Consider the following 18,166-nt stretch of genomic DNA (forward strand, 5'->3'; position numbering starts at 1 on the left):
TGCTCTAAAAAAGAAAAAGACATGACTTTGGTTTAGTTAGAAAAGGGACATGGCTCTTTTGAAACCTCCATTAACATGTTCATGTCCTTTTGGTCTGTTGTAATATGATTTTCTTCTATTCATAAGGGATGGCAGTGTTTGTCGGCCTGCCAATCCAACACTTTGGTCCAAAGTAAAATATCTCTACAACTCATTAATGGATTTGATCATTAGATTAATATATTTTGATAATACCCTGGCATTTAATCTTGAGCCAAAAGCTGGTTGAAGTGTTTACTTAACACTTTAGTTAATTACAAAATTAATTAAAATCAACAACTAACTTTCTGTCAGCCTTGGTTATAATTACATAAACTTATACCACGTTCATATCTTGTAATAAAGAAAGGTAATGCGAGACTTCATCTGACATTTGTTAGGATTTAAGGATTCAAGGTGATTTATTATCATTATACAGCACAGGGTGGTACAATGATATTAGGTTTGTAGTTATAGTGCAGTTTTTTGAATTTGCATCAGATTGTATGTAAACTGCAGCAACAAGATTGTAAAAAAGTCAACTTCTTCAAAACATTGTCAGTCAACTGTGACTGTGCCTGAGCATGAAGTATCATTGATGTAAACAGAGTCCTCTTCCCCTCATCCTGCTTGAGTCTTGCATGCTGCATCCTGTCGGTTCAAAGGGCGATCCGGCCCCCAGATGCAACAGCACGATCCAGGATGTTGTGGGGCAGGTCTCTCTATGTGGTCACATCACTCTTTGGTTTCCCAGTGTTTCACCTGCCTGTGTCCCACTTTGTTTTAATTTTCCTGACCGGACATTATCCAAGAGCAGCCCAAAGTCCCAGCTGTAGCGTGGCTTTTGTCTCTGCTCACCTCTTATCTTCCTGGCATGGTCCATGGCAGTGCATCAGCTGATCTGACTGCATTTAGTGATTGTCTCAGGGTCTGATGCTTTTTAATCCAAACTCCACGCTTTCTTCTCCAATGCCTGCAAGTGTTTAGGTGAAATGTGTTTCAGCAAAAAAGCCAAAAAATTATTGATTAAAAGAGAAAAGTTCAAAGGAGCTACCAGTTACTGTATCTACATGCACAGCTGTAGATGATAATTACCACTTATGTTCTATTTTCTGTCAAACCTAATATGTGTTGTTAACAATGGTCTTTGATTGTGGCCAGTAAAGTCTAAAGATTCATAGTTTTTTAAGAATAAGTTCTATAAAAACCCACACGACTGGTCAGATCACATCAGAGGACGTCAAGCACCAGTATGTAGGATTTAGCGGCACATATGGGTGAGGTGGTGAATCACCTCATCCTCTCTTTTCATGAAACTACGGTCCCCTCAGTAGATAAAAAGGGCTCACTTTAAGGTAACAAAAACAAAAAGATTCTTATTTTTAGGCTATTATACAGTATTAAAAACATAGTTATGAATATTATATTCCATTCATGCTATATTCTCTTAATTACAGTAAATCTTGCACACTGGACCTTTAAATGGAGCTAAATGATGCCATAGCCAGAACTTCAATAAAGGCACTTTTGGAAAGTTTTAAAAACTCTTTATGCCTTTTGTCCAATGGTTAGGTGACAAATGTAACCACATCACAAATTGCCCTCGAGCTCACACTCCAACAGAATGGCTTCAATTTTTCTTCTCTACAATCGCCTCTCATTCATTACAATGGGTCACATTGATGTAGCTAGCACAAAAATGCAAATTCACATCCAATTTCATGGATCTGAAAGCACTCAAAATAGCCTGAACTCTGCCATGGAGAAGCACATGGAGGTGCAGAGCCGTGATAGGCTTGATAAGATGATCCACGGGGTGCAGAACAGCTTGGGTTGTCAGGCATTGTTGGCTTTTAGTGTGTCTAGCTCATTTACGCCCCACCATACTCCAAAGGAATATTGATCAGGAGAGCTTCACTCTCAGTGTGAGTTGAGCAACTCTGATATTTTCTAATGTGTAAGTCTGGTTTTAGAAAAGTGCCCAAATTGATCCTGTATGTTGTCCAATATCTGGCCCTGTATGTCTTTGTAATTATGGTAAAATAATTAATTTGGTCCAACTCTGTGCTCCATACACGCTCGTTTGTGGCAGACACCTCACTTAAGCTGCATCGCTTAAAGAGTGGGGAAGAGTGCATAAGAAGAAGAGCTGTTGCTGAGTGATTGTGCAGACATTTTCATCAGAAGACTTTTTCATCCGTGAGACATTCACAGATGAAACTGTTCTTTCTTTGCAGCTGCTAAACTGACAATAAATTAACAGTCTGTTTATTCAGTTTAGATTATTTTAAAAGGAATAAAATACACTAATGCACTGCAGTGTAATTTGACATTGTTTTGCAATTCAAAACGTAATCCATCTATGCAAAGTTAACGCTAAGAACTTTTCTGAAGGCATATTTCCCTTCACCTGGAGCAAAATGCCTGCTCTAGTCAAGAAAATTCATATATTATTTTTTATACAAACAGCTTATTCTGGGCATTTTTAAGTTTGAAATAAACTTAAGGTGTTAACTTATTTCTCAAAATGTGATATGAAGTAAAAGTCCTGAAGTTTAGTTTATTAGTTTACTTTTCACAGCTCCATGCACAACACAGCTGTGAGCTCGAGTTAGCTATGTAGTTAATTTACTTGCGATCCCTGGGCAGGTAGATGTTAAAAACCAGCACAATATTGTACAAACACGATGGCCGTTCACTTGCTCTACCCTCAGTCTGGCAGACAAAAGCCTTGCAAAATTATTTTATATCAGAAAAAATACTCTCCTATGCCAGAAATGCTACTCCATGAAAATCTCAGACTTGCAAAATCAGGATCTTCTTTTAAGATGCTCCTGAAATCTCACTTTTATCCTCAGGCTTTCTTATAGTAATTTCTTAATCTAGAAAACGTGTGCGAGGTTTTGTGTGTACATGTATTTCCTTGTTCGCATACATATGTACTGTATATGCTGTATATGTGGAAATTTTTGTGTGTACATGTGTTTGGTACTTTTTGTTCTTGCTATTTGATCTAAATTTTGAATTGTTTTCATTTTACATCCTTATTGCTGCCCATTGTAAAGCCCCTCTTAATTGCTAATTCTGACATGTGCTACATTATTATTAGTTATTATTGATATCATGTTTTTATAGTTATGCACATTTCAGAAGCCAAGCTTTAAAGACATTAGAGATACCATAAAGATACAGTCGGACATACACAGAGCTGTTTTCTGTCTAAGGAGTCACACACATACTGTCCACATAAAATGGTTGGTTGTCTGACAATGGACCAAACGTTTTCCGCAGCAAATCTGAAACCACAGACGGCCTACTAGATAGTGTATTATTTCTTATCAGTATTCGGATGAGTGTGCAGAATATAAACTCATTCCAAACGATTCACAACATCAAACCATTCAGAATCGTTGCTCCTGCAGCTGCTGGGACGTTCTGTCTGACTCAGCAGGTAGTGGCCCTGCCAGAGCAGCTATAGTTTAATATGTTATCAGATAGCTCCTTAGCCTGCTCACTAAGCCAGAAGGGTATATTGAGGTAGCTGGGGAAAAAAATGGAACAGTTAAAAAGAAAAGACTGTTATTTTGAGCCGTGCTATTGGAGTGGCCCTAGGGATAGCAGTGTCATGTGTGTTGGTTGTTTCACCATTTAACATGCATTAAAATTTTTTAGGTTGCTTATAAATATTGCTGTTATTGTGACGGCCTTAATTCCAGTCAGCTGCCCTTGGTGTTTAGTGCTAATTATCAAAAGTTGACATGCTGAGTTAAGATGATAACGACGGTAAACATTATACCTGTTACCCTCTATCAGTACTATTGTCATTGTGGGTGAGTTAGCATTTACCACAAAGCATTCAAAGTAAAGCCTCACAGAGCCACTAGCATGGCTGTAGACTCTTTGTCTTGTTTTTAATCTCAGTAAGTCTTAATATATTTAAATAAAGCAGATAATCTATGATAAAACTCAGCCAGTAGAAAGCCTTATTTTATCTCTGCCTCTCTGGGTTTCCAATGCTGGTTTGCTAATGTCTGCGAGAAATGGCTTTTACCAAGGATTGGATATTGTGAAAGTCTCAAAGCTTCAATTTAAGTACAGTTTGAAATTGGCTGTGAAAGCAAAAACCTTTTTTTTAGTGATTAACAGCACCAGTGTTAAGATGTCATGTTACATGAAGTGCATTACATGAACAATAGCAAAGGGTTGATAATGTTTGCTTTTACAAACATTTTCAGTGTATGCGGCATAAAAAAGATAAATTAGGAGCTTAAGGATCTATAGATGGCTTGGTGTTCCAGAGGGACCCTGACTGTGCTGAATTTGTTCATGCACAAAGAGGCTTTTTGTGATTGTTATCCATGGATGAGCCATAGATTTAGAATTGGCTACTGAAGCACAATCTGTCTGCAACAAACATGAAAAGAACTTAATGATCTACTAATTAATTTGTGAAGTCATACAGCAGCAGCTTTCCACTAAATCATTTGTGAACCCCCCCCACAAAAAAAGCTGCTTTCAGATGTGATAATGTAAAACTGTTCTGCTGGATGCAGTTTTCCATTACTCACAAGGTCTGCAAAGATCACGTACTGTATTTATTATGCAGAAGCTCATCCCGCTGTGCTTGTACACAGGAGGTGTCAGTTTTGCATTCTTTCTCCCTGTTTTTGAATTCAGTCTTGATTATGTCATTATATGGCAGCCGCATATTTGGCTGCACTGCCTGCGATATCTCCAAGAGCCACAGCAGGCAAGAAAAGCCAAAGTGTTCAAGGATTGCCGTCTCTATTTGCTTTCTCTCAGCAGGTTGTCAACAAGTAATCGGTCTCCATACAAATGATGTTTCAGTCTTACTCATTTAATTGTTGCTGGTCTGTGTGCACTGGATGAAACACAGAAAGTGATAACAATACGCAGTTCCAATTAAATTCACTCATGTGTGACTTATACTTGAGGAATTGCTTTCTGCTCCAGTCAGAAGTGTTTAGGACTTTACAGCACTTTGTCTGCTTTTATGCAAACATAGCATCGGTGTTTCATGGAAATATGCAGACGTTCTGCATCATATGGCACTGTGAAACTCTTGTCTGTCGCTTTGTTCTGACCAGATATGAAATTATTGAGCAACAGCAGATATGACTTGTAGTGCATTTTTATCTCAGTCAACAACTAGGCATGATCTGTTTGCTGCCTGTGTGCTTATGGCTTTTGTGAAAAATGAGGTGAGTTTTGATTTTTGCTTTATTGCTTTTGTGTTGTGGTAAACAGACTTGGAGAACTTCAAGACCCAGAGAAGAAGTCCAGTAAGGGTTCGTGAAGGTCAAGGAGTTGTCTTGCTGTGTGGCCCGCCGCCCCACTCTGGAGGTAAGATATATTCTGAGGTTTCATATCTTATGGAAGACCTTAATTTTGAAGTCCAGATGAAATGGCTTTTCAAGAGTGGGGATCAACTATTTTTTTTCATGGTTGATGCCAATGTAGTTATTAGTAATCAAGGAGACTGATGACAGATACTTGGAACTGATCTACATTTGCAGTAAAAATAAAAATCCCAATGTCAATTTTAGAATAACTACATTCTGCAGTAGTATAACTCCACTCCATTTAATTTTGAGGCAAATATTTTACTTTTTACTCCATCCAGGCAAGATTTATTTGATAACTTTAATTATTTACTTTGCAGATTCAGATTATTAATATGCAATATGGATAAACAATTATGAACAATTGTGATGTATTATTATAAGCTTGTATTAAGTTGCCCAGCAGTATATGAAGTAGCCTAATTAACAGTCGGCTTGTGCTGTGGATGGGACATTGAGCAAGATTACAGAGTTGACTACAGACCAAGACCCAGACCCAAGGGGCTGCATCAGAGCCAAAAGTAGCACATTTCTGAATTAATTTATTTTTTCAGCAATCAGATTTTTTTTAAATGAAAGGAGACATTTAAATGAAAGAAAAGTGGGCGTATCATCATCCGACTCACTATGCTGTTGCTAGCTAGCTAATTAGTTAATTAATTAACTACTAGTTAATCTAAGCTCTGTGCTGCTAGAAGCTAAAGATTGATTGATGGGTGGATATCATGATTACTAAATGATTACTGACTTAAATGGTTGGTTCAGGCCCATTTAACATGTAATGGATTCTGGGGGATTTTTTGGCATGTGATGTTTAGAGTCTGACTGGATTTTTGGGGCTGATGTCCATAGAAACAACAAACTTTAACTGTTTTTTTATTTTTTATAAAATGTATATATATATAAATTACAATAAATTGAATAACTTGAATGAAGAAAAAGAATTACATATACAGACAGTTGCCTATGAAGCTAAAAAGTAATTAAAAAATATCAGCTGTCTGATATATGTCTGGCTTTAATATTGTTAAACATGTCCACAATATGTGATGTAATGATGAGATCTAAAGAGCTTAGAAGTGTCATTTTTTTTATTTAATCTCAGCTTCAGTCACTGCCTTACACAATCAGTCATTTGTGCTGCAAACCAAAAAAAAAAAATCAGCATCAGTGAGGCGTCACTATCACTTTTACACAGAAATATCGTTAAAGTGTGGTATCACCTCTCTGATTCCTCATCTCGTCCGTGGTTATCTGGACAAAGTGGAAGTCATGTTTGTGCTCTCCCCCTCAGATCTCCTTGCTGTTTGTTTGTGTTGTTGAGGTCAGTGGAGTGAGTCATTTTTACTTTGGGACACTCTGGCCTGTCAGCCTGATTTTCAATGGGGGCGAGGAAAAACTTTGGCATGCAGACTGAAGAGGCTGTCTGTGGCTGGGGCCCTGCCAGGCTGAGTAATAGAGCTTCTCTCTGAAGGTGCTTTGTTTGCTTCTCATCAGCCCTTTGCATCCATGACATTATCAATGGGAGTTAGCATCCAGTGCTATTAACTCCTACACAGGGGTCTGGAGATGTTTTTTTTTGCTACCAGTCAGCCAGGCTGAATGTAATTTTCCACTGTTGGAGAATCAGGATGTACTGTAACACAGTGCACACAGCAGGGAGTGGGAGGGGATGGCTTCATTTTTAAAGATCAGTTTTAAAGAGCTGGTTTACACCAAATTAGCTCTCTCACTTTCATTTTTTGTCTTTAAAAGTATTCACTGGATGTCTGGTGACATTGTGTTATGTTTTGTCACAATGAAATGTTGTTGAAATTTAATGTACTGTTGTTTCCAGTTGACTCTGAATGCAGAGCCAGGGGTTAATATGAGCTTTGATGTGTCAAAAAGCTGTCATTACTATAATTATTGCTATTATTTTAATTTTACTCAAATCTGGTGTCCAAATTAATTATGACAAACTATTAGTTATTGAGGTGATGTCTCAAGTAAGCTTTGTATTTTACAATATATAAAAGAATTTTACATGTAATCCTGCCTAAATTTTATTTATCATGATAGCTAAAATAGTCATGTTATACACTGCCTGGCCAAAAAAAAGTCACCCACTGGATTTAACTAAGCAAATAGGTAAGATTCTTCCATTGGATAATTACTGCTGTTATTAATATGTTTCAGCTGGCAACAAGTTATTTAACCCTAACTGATGCAGTGAGTAGCTTCTCATTTCTAAAAGACATATCCTGTGGTCATGGATAAGATGCTACTCTCTTTCAGAAGGGTCAAATTATTGGCCTGCATCAAGCAAAGAAAACAGCTAAGGAGATTGATAAAACTAATGTGGCCACACCTGCGAGTTAATTTAGACTGCTAAACCTCCCATTTCCCCCTCTGCCTGCTATGCATTGGTGCCCTGCACTGGTGTCACTGCCTGCTCTTGTAACCCCACCACCACCCCAGCATCCACCTGCAGGCTCTGACAGAGGGGTTCAAGAATTTGCTCATCACTCCCCTTATATCTCTATGTAACTTAACCTGCGGAGAGTGATGAAGTCGGAGCCTAGGCGCCAAACTCAAGTCATGTTCTGCTTCTGAATAAACTGAATTCTAAAACGTGAGTTGTCTGACTGAACTAAAACTGGGTTAAGAACTGTCCAACGCATTATTAAAACCCGGAAGGATAGTGGTGAACCATGATCTTCAAGGAAGAAATGTAGATGGAAAAAACTCTTGAGTGATTGTGGTCGGCGATCATTTAAACGTTTGATGAAATCAGATGGTAAAAATTCAGCAGTACAACTCACAGCTATGTTTAAAAATGAATGTTAGAGCATTTCCACATGCACAGTGTGAAGAGAGCTCAAGGGATTGGGACTAAACAGCTGTGTAGCCTCAAGAAAAGCACTTATCAGTGAGGCTGATCAGAAAAGAAGGCTTCAGTTTGCTAGGGAGCACAAAGATTGGACTCTGGAGCAATGGAAAAAAGTCATGTGGTCTGATGAGTCCAGATTTACCCTGTTTGTGATGGGTGCATCAGGGTAAGAAGAGAGGTGGATGAAATGATGCTCCCATCATGCCTCGTGCCTACCGTACAAGCCTGTGGGGGCAGTGTTATGATCTGGGGTTGCTTCAGTTGCTCAGGTCGAGGTTCAGCAACGTTATGAGCCCAAAAAATGAGGTCAGCTTCACTACCTGAATATACTGAATGAGCAGGTTTTTTCCATCAATGGATTTTTTTTTTCCCCTGATGGCACGGATATATTCCAAGATGACAATGTCAGGATTCATCCGGCTCAAATAGTGAAAGAGTGGTTCAGGGAGCATGAGACATCATTTTCACACATGGATTGTCCACCACAGAGTCCAGACCTTAACTCAATTGAGAATCTCTGAGATGTGCTGGAGAAGACTTTATGCAGCAGTCTGACTCTCCCGTCATCAATACGAGATCTTGGTGAAAAATTAATGCATCTCTGGACAGAAATAAATGTTCTGATATTGCATCAGCTTACTGAAACAATGCCAAGGTGAATGTGTGCCATAATCAAAGCTAAAGGTGGTCCAACAAAATATTAGAGTCTGTGACCTTTTTTTTCTGGCAGTCAGTGTATGTTAGCATACAGTTTATGTCATTAGGGCTCACCAAAGGCTTAAGGTTAATTAATAAATAATTATGATAAAATAACAACATAGAAAGGCCCATGTCTTATTACATTTTGAATTTGACTCTTCATACCCAAACCACGTCCAACAGAGAAAGTCCTTTTTACAAGCAACTCGTTTTGTTTGTCTTGGCTGCTTGGAGTTCTTCTCCTGTTTTGAGAAGTTACTCCGACCAGCTTATTTCACTCTCCTCCATGCTTGTTTGTGTTGCCTTCATGCATATTTTCTTCCTGCATCTGTGCTTTGCAGAAGAAGACAATGTATTGTGCAAGTGATGAAAAATATTAGTGTAAAAACTGTGATTTGCAACACAGCGAAATAAACAATATTGCATAATATGACTATGTTTTCTATCATCATACAAGACATATATTGTCATATTCCACAACTCTATCAGTTGTGATATTGATTTCGGTCATATTGCCTAGCCCTAATAATGACAACAGTGATCAATAAAGATATGCCATTGCCATTAAAGATCTTAGTATGAGTACGACACTGAGGAGAAGCAAACAAACTGGAAAACGTGTACCTAAACCTTCAGCTGCTGGATTTTATATGTACATATTTTACACAAACTATTATCTGGTGTCATTTTGTGTAAACTTTAATCCACTAATTCATGTGCTGCTACTGTGTGAAACCACGCTGTGCAGCTCCTGTAATGAGACAAAGGATGGGCTGTTTTTGTTTTTATCGCAGTTACTTGCAAACCCAACAGTGGACCTACATTTGTAGTGCTTTGTTCTGTATATGTTATAATGAGACATCTCACCTTGTGTTGACAAGAAAAGCTGGAACAATGAGCCATATGCTTACATTTGGCAGCCTCATAGTGTAATGCCTTCTTTTTTTTTTTTTTAGATTCATCCCCTGCTGCAAGGTGTCTAAATGCCAGCACACACTCCAGCCAGCTGAAAACAAAACAGCAGTATTGTCAGGAGTGGTGGGCTGTAGTAGCGGTGTCATGACAGTGTCTAAAAATATTTTGAAAGATCTGGGCACAGCAATTTAAATTCAATAGTTTATTCATTATTCGTAGGGAAACAGATTTAGGCAGGAGACTGTCCCATATGCAAAATTCTGTCCAGTTTGTTTTTGGAAGCTTGATGAACTGTCTGTTGTGAAGGCAATCCTGCAGGCACAGGACTAATGCTTACAATTTGGAAGAGGAAGATTGCGTCCTTTATGTGAGTGCATTGGCGAGGAATGCAGCGCTTCCCAGACAACCTTCCGGGTTAGGCGGCATTTTAACGACACGCGCAGAAATGAGTCGACATTGACTGACTTCTCCTTGGATAGATTACATGTGCCAAATCCTTTTGGGCAATTTGCACATATTACACACACAGACTGCAAGTGCTATTTACAAGCCAGTCAGAAAAGGGGAGGGATATTCAGTAAACAACCGTTCATTTATTCAGTTGGAAAGTATATTGATGCAGTTTAACGAGTCACCTTTATGTCACCTTTTAGCCAAGAAAATAATCTGGATTATTTGTAGGTTTAATGAATGCTGAAGTCGGTGTAGATTGCACCATTTAGTTCGGGGATTTCATGTTGTATAAAATGTGAATACATATTTAAAATTGTGAACAATTTTAATTGTGAACAATTTTAAATGTGTATCTTTGCAGCATTGTTTGAGCTGTTCTAGTACAGCCTTGGTTCCAAAAAAGTTGGAACACTATAAAACACAAATAAAAACAGAATGCGATGATTTGTGAATCAATTCCAACCTATATTAGACTGAATACAGAACAAAGACAGGGTATTTAATGTTTTAACCGATAAACTATGGCTTTATTGGGGTGTGTTAGCACCCATGGCAAGTGTTTTGAGACAACATATGCTGACATCCAGACAGCGTCTTTTTCAGAGAACATTCAGGATGTGCTACAACAGCGTGGCTTCATTGTAAAAGAGTGTGTCTACTAGACTGGCCTGCTGCAATACAGATTGAACATTAAATATCTTCTCTTTGCAGTGTATTCAATTGAATATGAGTTAAAAAAAAATGCAAATCATTCCATTTTGTTTTTATTTACTGTTATTTACTTTTTACACAGCGTACCAATCCAGTCGTAGGTTAAGTTGTACATATTGGAAGAACAGGTGTACAAAGCATGACTTTTCAATATGTACTGCAGGCTGTTTCTATTTTTGTGGTTCAGTTGTTCATTTCATATTCCCATGATGTGAGAACATTTTTTGTACCTTTGCCAGGCTGAAGGTAGAAAATCGTAATTAAATTTGATAATTTTATTTTAATTTGCCAGGTACAGGTTGCCAAACAGCCAATTTCAAATCAGCAGTGATTTACTTGCCAAACGTCCAGCTTTTTTTTCTAATGTTGATTATGCGAGGACTCAATCTAAACTACATTTTAGCATGCGAGTGTATGAAATCACATACAGTGTGGTACAAGTACAACATGCTGTTAAATGACAGGCATGAAAGAAAGTTTCTCATTTTTAGATTTGAGAGAATTTAAGAACAAGGCCAAGGAGGGCTTTTGCTTTGAGCACTTACTTATACAATTTCAAATCTCAAGAATTACTCAAAAGTGCTGTTGCTCAGTTCTGAAAAGGGGCTTGGTGTTGAATGACCTTCTCCAGAGGTAATAAGGCTCATAATGTGAACATCAGACTTGCATATTAAAGGGTAACTTCCGTTTCTTTCAGCCGAGACCCTAGACCCTGAGTATAGTTTCTGTCTAAATCGCCAATGGGGACAACAGTTTATTAAATTGGTCCAGTATTGGGGGAGAGAAGTTGAAAGTAGGGTACTGACAGGCTTAGATTGTTATTCTAAGTGTCTGACAACATTATGAAGAGGATCACTACAGAGATAGACCGTTTTTAAAGAGTAAGTTTTATTGCTCTCGTCAAATTAACCAGATGCTCTTTGCAGAAATGGAAATATTAACATAAATCAAAGACAGAAACAAAATAAAACTCACCAAAAGTGCCTTAGCTTGTCTTCCCACTGTTTCAACAATTTCAACACCAATTCTGGTTGTTTGGTCAAAATAAACCCTTTATTCTCTGCGTTACATGTGAAGGTACATTACATGTGGTTTCTCGCCTGGTCTTTCTTTGATATCTGACCTCTCTTGCTCCTCTCCCAATATTTCCACATGTGACAAAGTGAATTACAGGTTTATTTCAACCAAACAAAGACACCAGAGCTGGTGATTGTTGAAACAGTTGAAAGATGAGCTTCGAGTTTGAATGATGATGAAGATGATGATATTAAAATTACTATTTTGTAAAGGAAGTCTGGCTAGTTTGGCAAGAGCAATAAAACAGCTGTTTCTGATTAAACAGTAGTCCATAAGAATTACATTGCAGCTTTGTTACTGGACCAATTTCAAAACATGTTGTCCAAATTAATCACTTTTTAGATACAAAAACATGGGAAAAAGGGTTGAAAAATGCAAAATTAAAACCCTTTAAAGTGAGGAAACGCATCAAATAATGAATCATGTTTTACTTACGTTAACAGCAGGTGGAAGCTTCACCCCTGTAAGCAGCCTCACAGTGTGCCTCATCTGAACATCTTTGAAAACGCAACCTACTCTAATCATGTGAATCGTTTCCACGTCATTTTTTTCTCACACAACTGGCATGTCGCCCTGTCACTTGCACAGCATTTTCTTTTATGGTTTATGAAATGTATCATTTTATCCTTCAACTAACAGATGGTTAAACCAGCAGGGCTTTATAAATTCTTTGTCGCTTTTTGCTGTCTTATTTTCATGCAAAGAGGGGATTTCAGGACATCATTTTATTTAAATTAGGATTAAAAATGTATCATCTCTCTTTATAAACTCATTTTCATAACATTGAGGAAACTCCCTCAGCTTCTGATGTTGCACTTTGCTCAAGATCTCCAACTGCTTTGTTGTGAGTGCGATCTTGCATATTTGACAACATCACACTTCACAGATGTTTACCAAGATGAATGCCACAGTGTGTTTGGGTAAAAATTTGACTAAATAATTGGAAATATGACGTCTGGGTCTTGATGTTTTTGTCTTCAGGGAAATGTTAATAAACTTATTCAATAGTTCTGTTCAATAATTCATGTTCATCTTGTCTGTCATTTGTTACCATAGCTTACTCCTTTATATTTAGACTGTGAACTCCCTTTGGACTCTGCTCTAACGTGACACTGATCATTTGGGACTAGAGTCCTGGAGGGGTTGTTGTCAGTAACCAACACTGTTACATTGCACCTGGCCCATATCTGTCACATCCAGTCTGAAACGAAGCCTTTACCTGCTCTTAAAAAGGAATGATAACTACATCCACGCTAACATAAAATCTGTAGGCCTGTAAAATGTCTCACCATCATCATTTTATTATTGAAGATGCTGAGAAAACACAAACATAAGACTTTTAATTCCACTGAGCTACATAAACTCACATTGTCATTATCACATTATCATTCAAGTAAATGATTCCTCTTATTATGCAAATATTATGATATGATTTTAGATTTGATAACTGTTGTGCAGATTTGTATTTATGCACACTGAGTAGTAACTCCTTTTGCTGCCTTTTCTATTACTAGATTTTGGTAGAATTCCCCTCTGACTTATCAGTGATAGAAAATGTTGGCCATTCATTTAGGATTAAGGATACCTGACCAGAGGAACTAGGAAGGTGGTAGGAAGCAGACTTGAAAAACTCATTGACTAACAATGTCCAAGAAAATATATATTTGCACAATGCAAACAAAGTACATGTGTAACAATATTGCAAAAAAAAAAACACCTCAACTAAATTGGCATATAAAATCAGTTTAACGTAACCATAAAATGTTGCATTAAATTAAAATAGATTTATTTAAATCATGTAAAAGAACATGAAAATATATGGGCAAGAAAACAAAACATAATGAACAAGCAACTCAAGAATAAACATATGAAAGAAATTTTCAATAAATAAGGAGACCAGTGCGCCACAGGCAGGCGCTCTTATGTGTAGGAATATGGTTGAGAAAATGTACTTCCAAAATAAATGTCTAATGGCAAAGTAAAGTGGTGAAAAAACTGTAAATATAGCAAACACTTAAACAGATATTGATTTTTTTAGGTGGATCTTATGTATGTGGCTAAAATACATGTTTCTGTCAACTCTGTCTGCAACACTACAGTGCTAAGCTCCTGACTTCTGTCCTTATACTAAGACTGCACTGACCGTCATCTGCTGAAGGTAATATAACCCCACTACAAATAATCCAAACTACCCCTTTAATGTAATTTATGAAATATAATGCCAAATGCAAACAAATCCAGGTTAGGGAATGTTTGCACTGCTACAGATTAAAGGAGTAACTGTAGCTAATACAAACAACAAGCAAGGTTAGAAATAAATAAGTATAAATCTGACAAATGTTGGGGTCTGACCCGCTATGGTACAGGCATTAAGTTGTTCCTCAAATAATCCTCAAATCAAACACTGCAGTGGAAATAAGATGATATATAGTAGATTGCATGTACAAATAAATTATTATTACTGTATTAAACAACACATAGTTTACTTTGTACAAGATTAGCCAAAATAAATAAATATGTTTATGAACATGTCAAACACATGCATCTGTCCCTCATCAGGAACAATCTGTGAAAACTTTAAATCAGCTGGCAGCTGTCTTGTTTAAAATGAGTAATTTCCTTTGAAAACTCTTTCCCTGGGATATGGATTCATTTGGGGGAAAATGGTCTATACAGAAACTGTGTTGGGAAAAGTCAAGTTAATTAATAAAGTAATATGAAGTCTTTACCCATGCTGTTATACCTACCGTTGAAATACTCAAAATTAATATCATAGACTAGAGGTACAGTATTTTAAATTTTGCCGGAGTAAGTGTTTAGGACTGATCTTGCATAAAACATGCACAGTTACATGTAATGCAATGATATGATAGCATGATGTACAAGGATGTGCAAAATTCAATATGCAACATCAATGCTCTCAGACTAAACTGTCAAGAAAAATTTTATTTGGGTGAATGGAGATTAATTGCTAGTCCTGGTAAAATTCATTCAAACTAGGTCAGTTTCCTTCCCTGCTGTTTTCCTCATATCAAATAAACGCAGCCCAAGCATGCTTTTGTCCAACCAAGCAGAGTAATGTACAGACTGCTTTTATTTACACCAGCAGCCCCTTCATCCCTTCTTGTTGTGATGGATCATAGCTGTTCTCCGGAGACACAGCGCAGTGCTTGGAATGATCCATTTTCTGACAATATTTTCAGCAGCTGTCATCGTAGATTATGCCTATTGATGGAGATGCTGAGATGTGCTTTAGGATGAATCATCTCCAATTTTCAAACGTCTTTGCTGAAAGGCTGGCCCGACTGTATCTGCTATGATAATGATGTGTCCCATCTAGTTTTAGTTACATACGTACACATAAACCCACACACTGAACAGTTCCATTTTCTTGTCCTCATTCAGCTCCTTTCTTAGACTACAAATATGAATGTCTGTATCATACCTGGTCACTTCAGTCCACTGCATTCTTTTTAACAGAAAGGGGACACAGTTAGTAGTTATTTATGATCACAAATGATTTTTCATGATCATTATCAGTTAGAAAATTGTGGGGGGAAAAAAAATGTCCCAATGATGATGTTTTAAAATGTTTTGAAATGTTTTGGCCACGTGACAGTCCAATATCAGATATTCAGTTAATTATCACAGTGGAAAGGTGCAAAGAAATGTAAATGTATAACCTAATATTACTGTGAAATATAAATTATTTTTTTTAAATATATATGTATAAATTTGAGCCAGATAGATGAATTGGTCCACTGATATTGACCTAGCAGAACTATGCTGGTCTACATCAGTGTCTCTGTATATGCTGTCTGATATTTTTTTTACAGAACAAGGTTCAACATTCTTTTTTTTGGCTTGGCTCGTCTGGAAAGTGGGTCAGAAATCTGCTCACCCAAAGCCAGTTTTTAATTTCCTCCATAGAATAATTATCATTTAAGTCAGTTAATCAGGACAAGGACACAACGTGTCTCAGATGTGAAGCAACAAATATTGTTGCATACTAAAAATGATATGACATTCCCCCTCCATTGTGAAACGATAAGTTTTATTCTTTTTACTGCAAGTGAGTTGCTATATTCATGAGAGAGAGAGAGAGAGTGAGAGAGAATATTGGCTCATATATCAATATCGGAATGATTTTATTCTTACCGAATATCAGCATCGGCCTCGAGTATAGACAGGTAACTGAATTTGTCTTCAGATCTTTTTAGTGGGACAATCAAAGTTTGTCCTGATGTAGAGAAAAAACTTTTTTGATAATATATGTATTACGTTATATGTATGATAATTTTAAAGGCAAAAACTGTGCAGGACCCCTCCACCCCCACCTCCCACCCACAAGAAGTGGGTGGCTGCGCCTGCATCCACAGCAAACCCCACCGTCCTCCCATACCTTCTTATTTTCTCATTACCTTGCTGTGTTCAGGACAGTTTCCCAACCCAAAACTTTGGTATTTGACAACCTGGGAATGAGATTCAACCATCAGCTGTCTTTCTGGTCCGATTAAAAACAGCAACTGACAAATCGTACTTTTTCCATCTTTAAGATGGACAAGGTTTGGCCGAGAAATCTTGCTGAATATTGTTACACATGGACAAAGAGACTACTGAATCTGAAAATTGACTGAAAATATCTTTGCAAATGCAAGAAACATTTTTTGCAAATTCTATGTATTAAAAAGGTATGAGAAATACATAAAAATTCTCAGACTAATAATGGTTTGCTCTACTATATTTATAGCACTGTGACTGTTTTGTCGCACATCTGAAACAGAAAATCCAGACTGGCGTTTCAATAGACTCTCACAGTGCTGGGAAAGTGAGAAACATGCTCTCATAAAGGGTGACAGGACATAATTCATGATCAGCACAATACAGCCTTAGACAAGGATGTGCCTCATCTCCCCTTTAAAGGATTTCAATATCCCATGCATGATTCAGGAAGCCATTATTTCATTTTAACGATGCCTCAAAACCCTCACGACAGCTGCAGGAATTATTTTGGTGCAGTCAGGATGTTCTAAAACTGTAAGACAGTGAGAAGTTGTGCTTTAAAAAATGACCAAAAATATTGTCAAATATCCAAAAGGAGCCCTAGTGATGTTGTTGCACCACACTGTTCTGCAGTTTTTGCGTCGGCTCTGCGCCATCTTTTGCTTTGAAAAGGGCCTGAATGACTATGGTGCATCCAGGACCTAATGCATCTGACCTCCTTTCACTAATGGAAACGGGCCTTTTAGATTTACTCAAGGCTGAAATCACTTGTTCTCTCTATGCACTGCATCTACCCCAAAACAGAGGCTGCTTGGTGGCCAGTAACAACACATATAGCTCGCAGGGATTTTTCCCATGTGCGTGACCTAAGCCATTACGTAGAGTGAACTTGCCTTGTGTTATGAATACAGATAGGTAGCCCCGGTTAATGGCTGTTACTGTCCAGGGAAGAGACTTGTGAGTACAAACTTTGACACAAGCTGTGCATATACTTTTCTTTGATACAACACACACTCGTGCAGAAAACCACTCTGGATTCAGTATGTCCTTGGCCTGTCATGTTCCATTTCTCTTCCCTCCTCTCAGATCATTAAGGGGGAATTGATGCTGCCTGTTCATTATACAAGGGCTAAATGGAACCACAATGAAAATCTGCCACTCACTGTCAGTCATGATTGCATTATTCCATTACCGCCCATCCGCAGAAGGCTCTCAAGTCAGATCATCAAATACAACCATTGGTGCTCTCCACTTCCTATTTCCTGCTTCCTGTTTCTCACCATGAATCTTTAACTAACCAATTAGTAACCTCTTATTTGCTGTTGTTCCAGTTTGTCAAGGCCTGCACCATTGGAAGATATTGTTTCAAAAACAGACATTAAATATACATGACCTTGTCAAGATGAGAGCTGAGATATATTATTTAGGGGAGGGAGGATATTACAGCTGTTCTCTCTGTAGGTCGGCTGGATCAAGCCAGGAAGTTATAGTTGATATAAGTCACAGAGGCCAGGATGGAGTTCATGGCAGAAGCCACAAGAGATGTACACTGAAA

General features: G+C 37.7%; 1 protein-coding gene across 1 annotated transcript in view; it reads left to right on the forward strand.

Moving 5' to 3' along the window:
- The window catches only part of cntn3a.1 (contactin 3a, tandem duplicate 1), a 120,565-nt gene that overhangs the window by 44,922 nt on the left and 57,477 nt on the right, over positions 1 to 18,166 (forward strand). The window contains exon 5 of the mRNA XM_084721410.1: positions 5,287 to 5,382. Coding sequence (XP_084577536.1) covers positions 5,287 to 5,382 — 96 coding nt within the window. The remainder of the gene's footprint in view (positions 1 to 5,286; positions 5,383 to 18,166) is intronic.

Source organism: Lutjanus erythropterus, chromosome 6, assembly GCF_056507025.1.
Source record: "Lutjanus erythropterus isolate fLutEry1 chromosome 6, fLutEry1.hap2, whole genome shotgun sequence".
NCBI classification, from domain to species: domain Eukaryota; kingdom Metazoa; phylum Chordata; class Actinopteri; order Lutjaniformes; family Lutjanidae; genus Lutjanus; species Lutjanus erythropterus.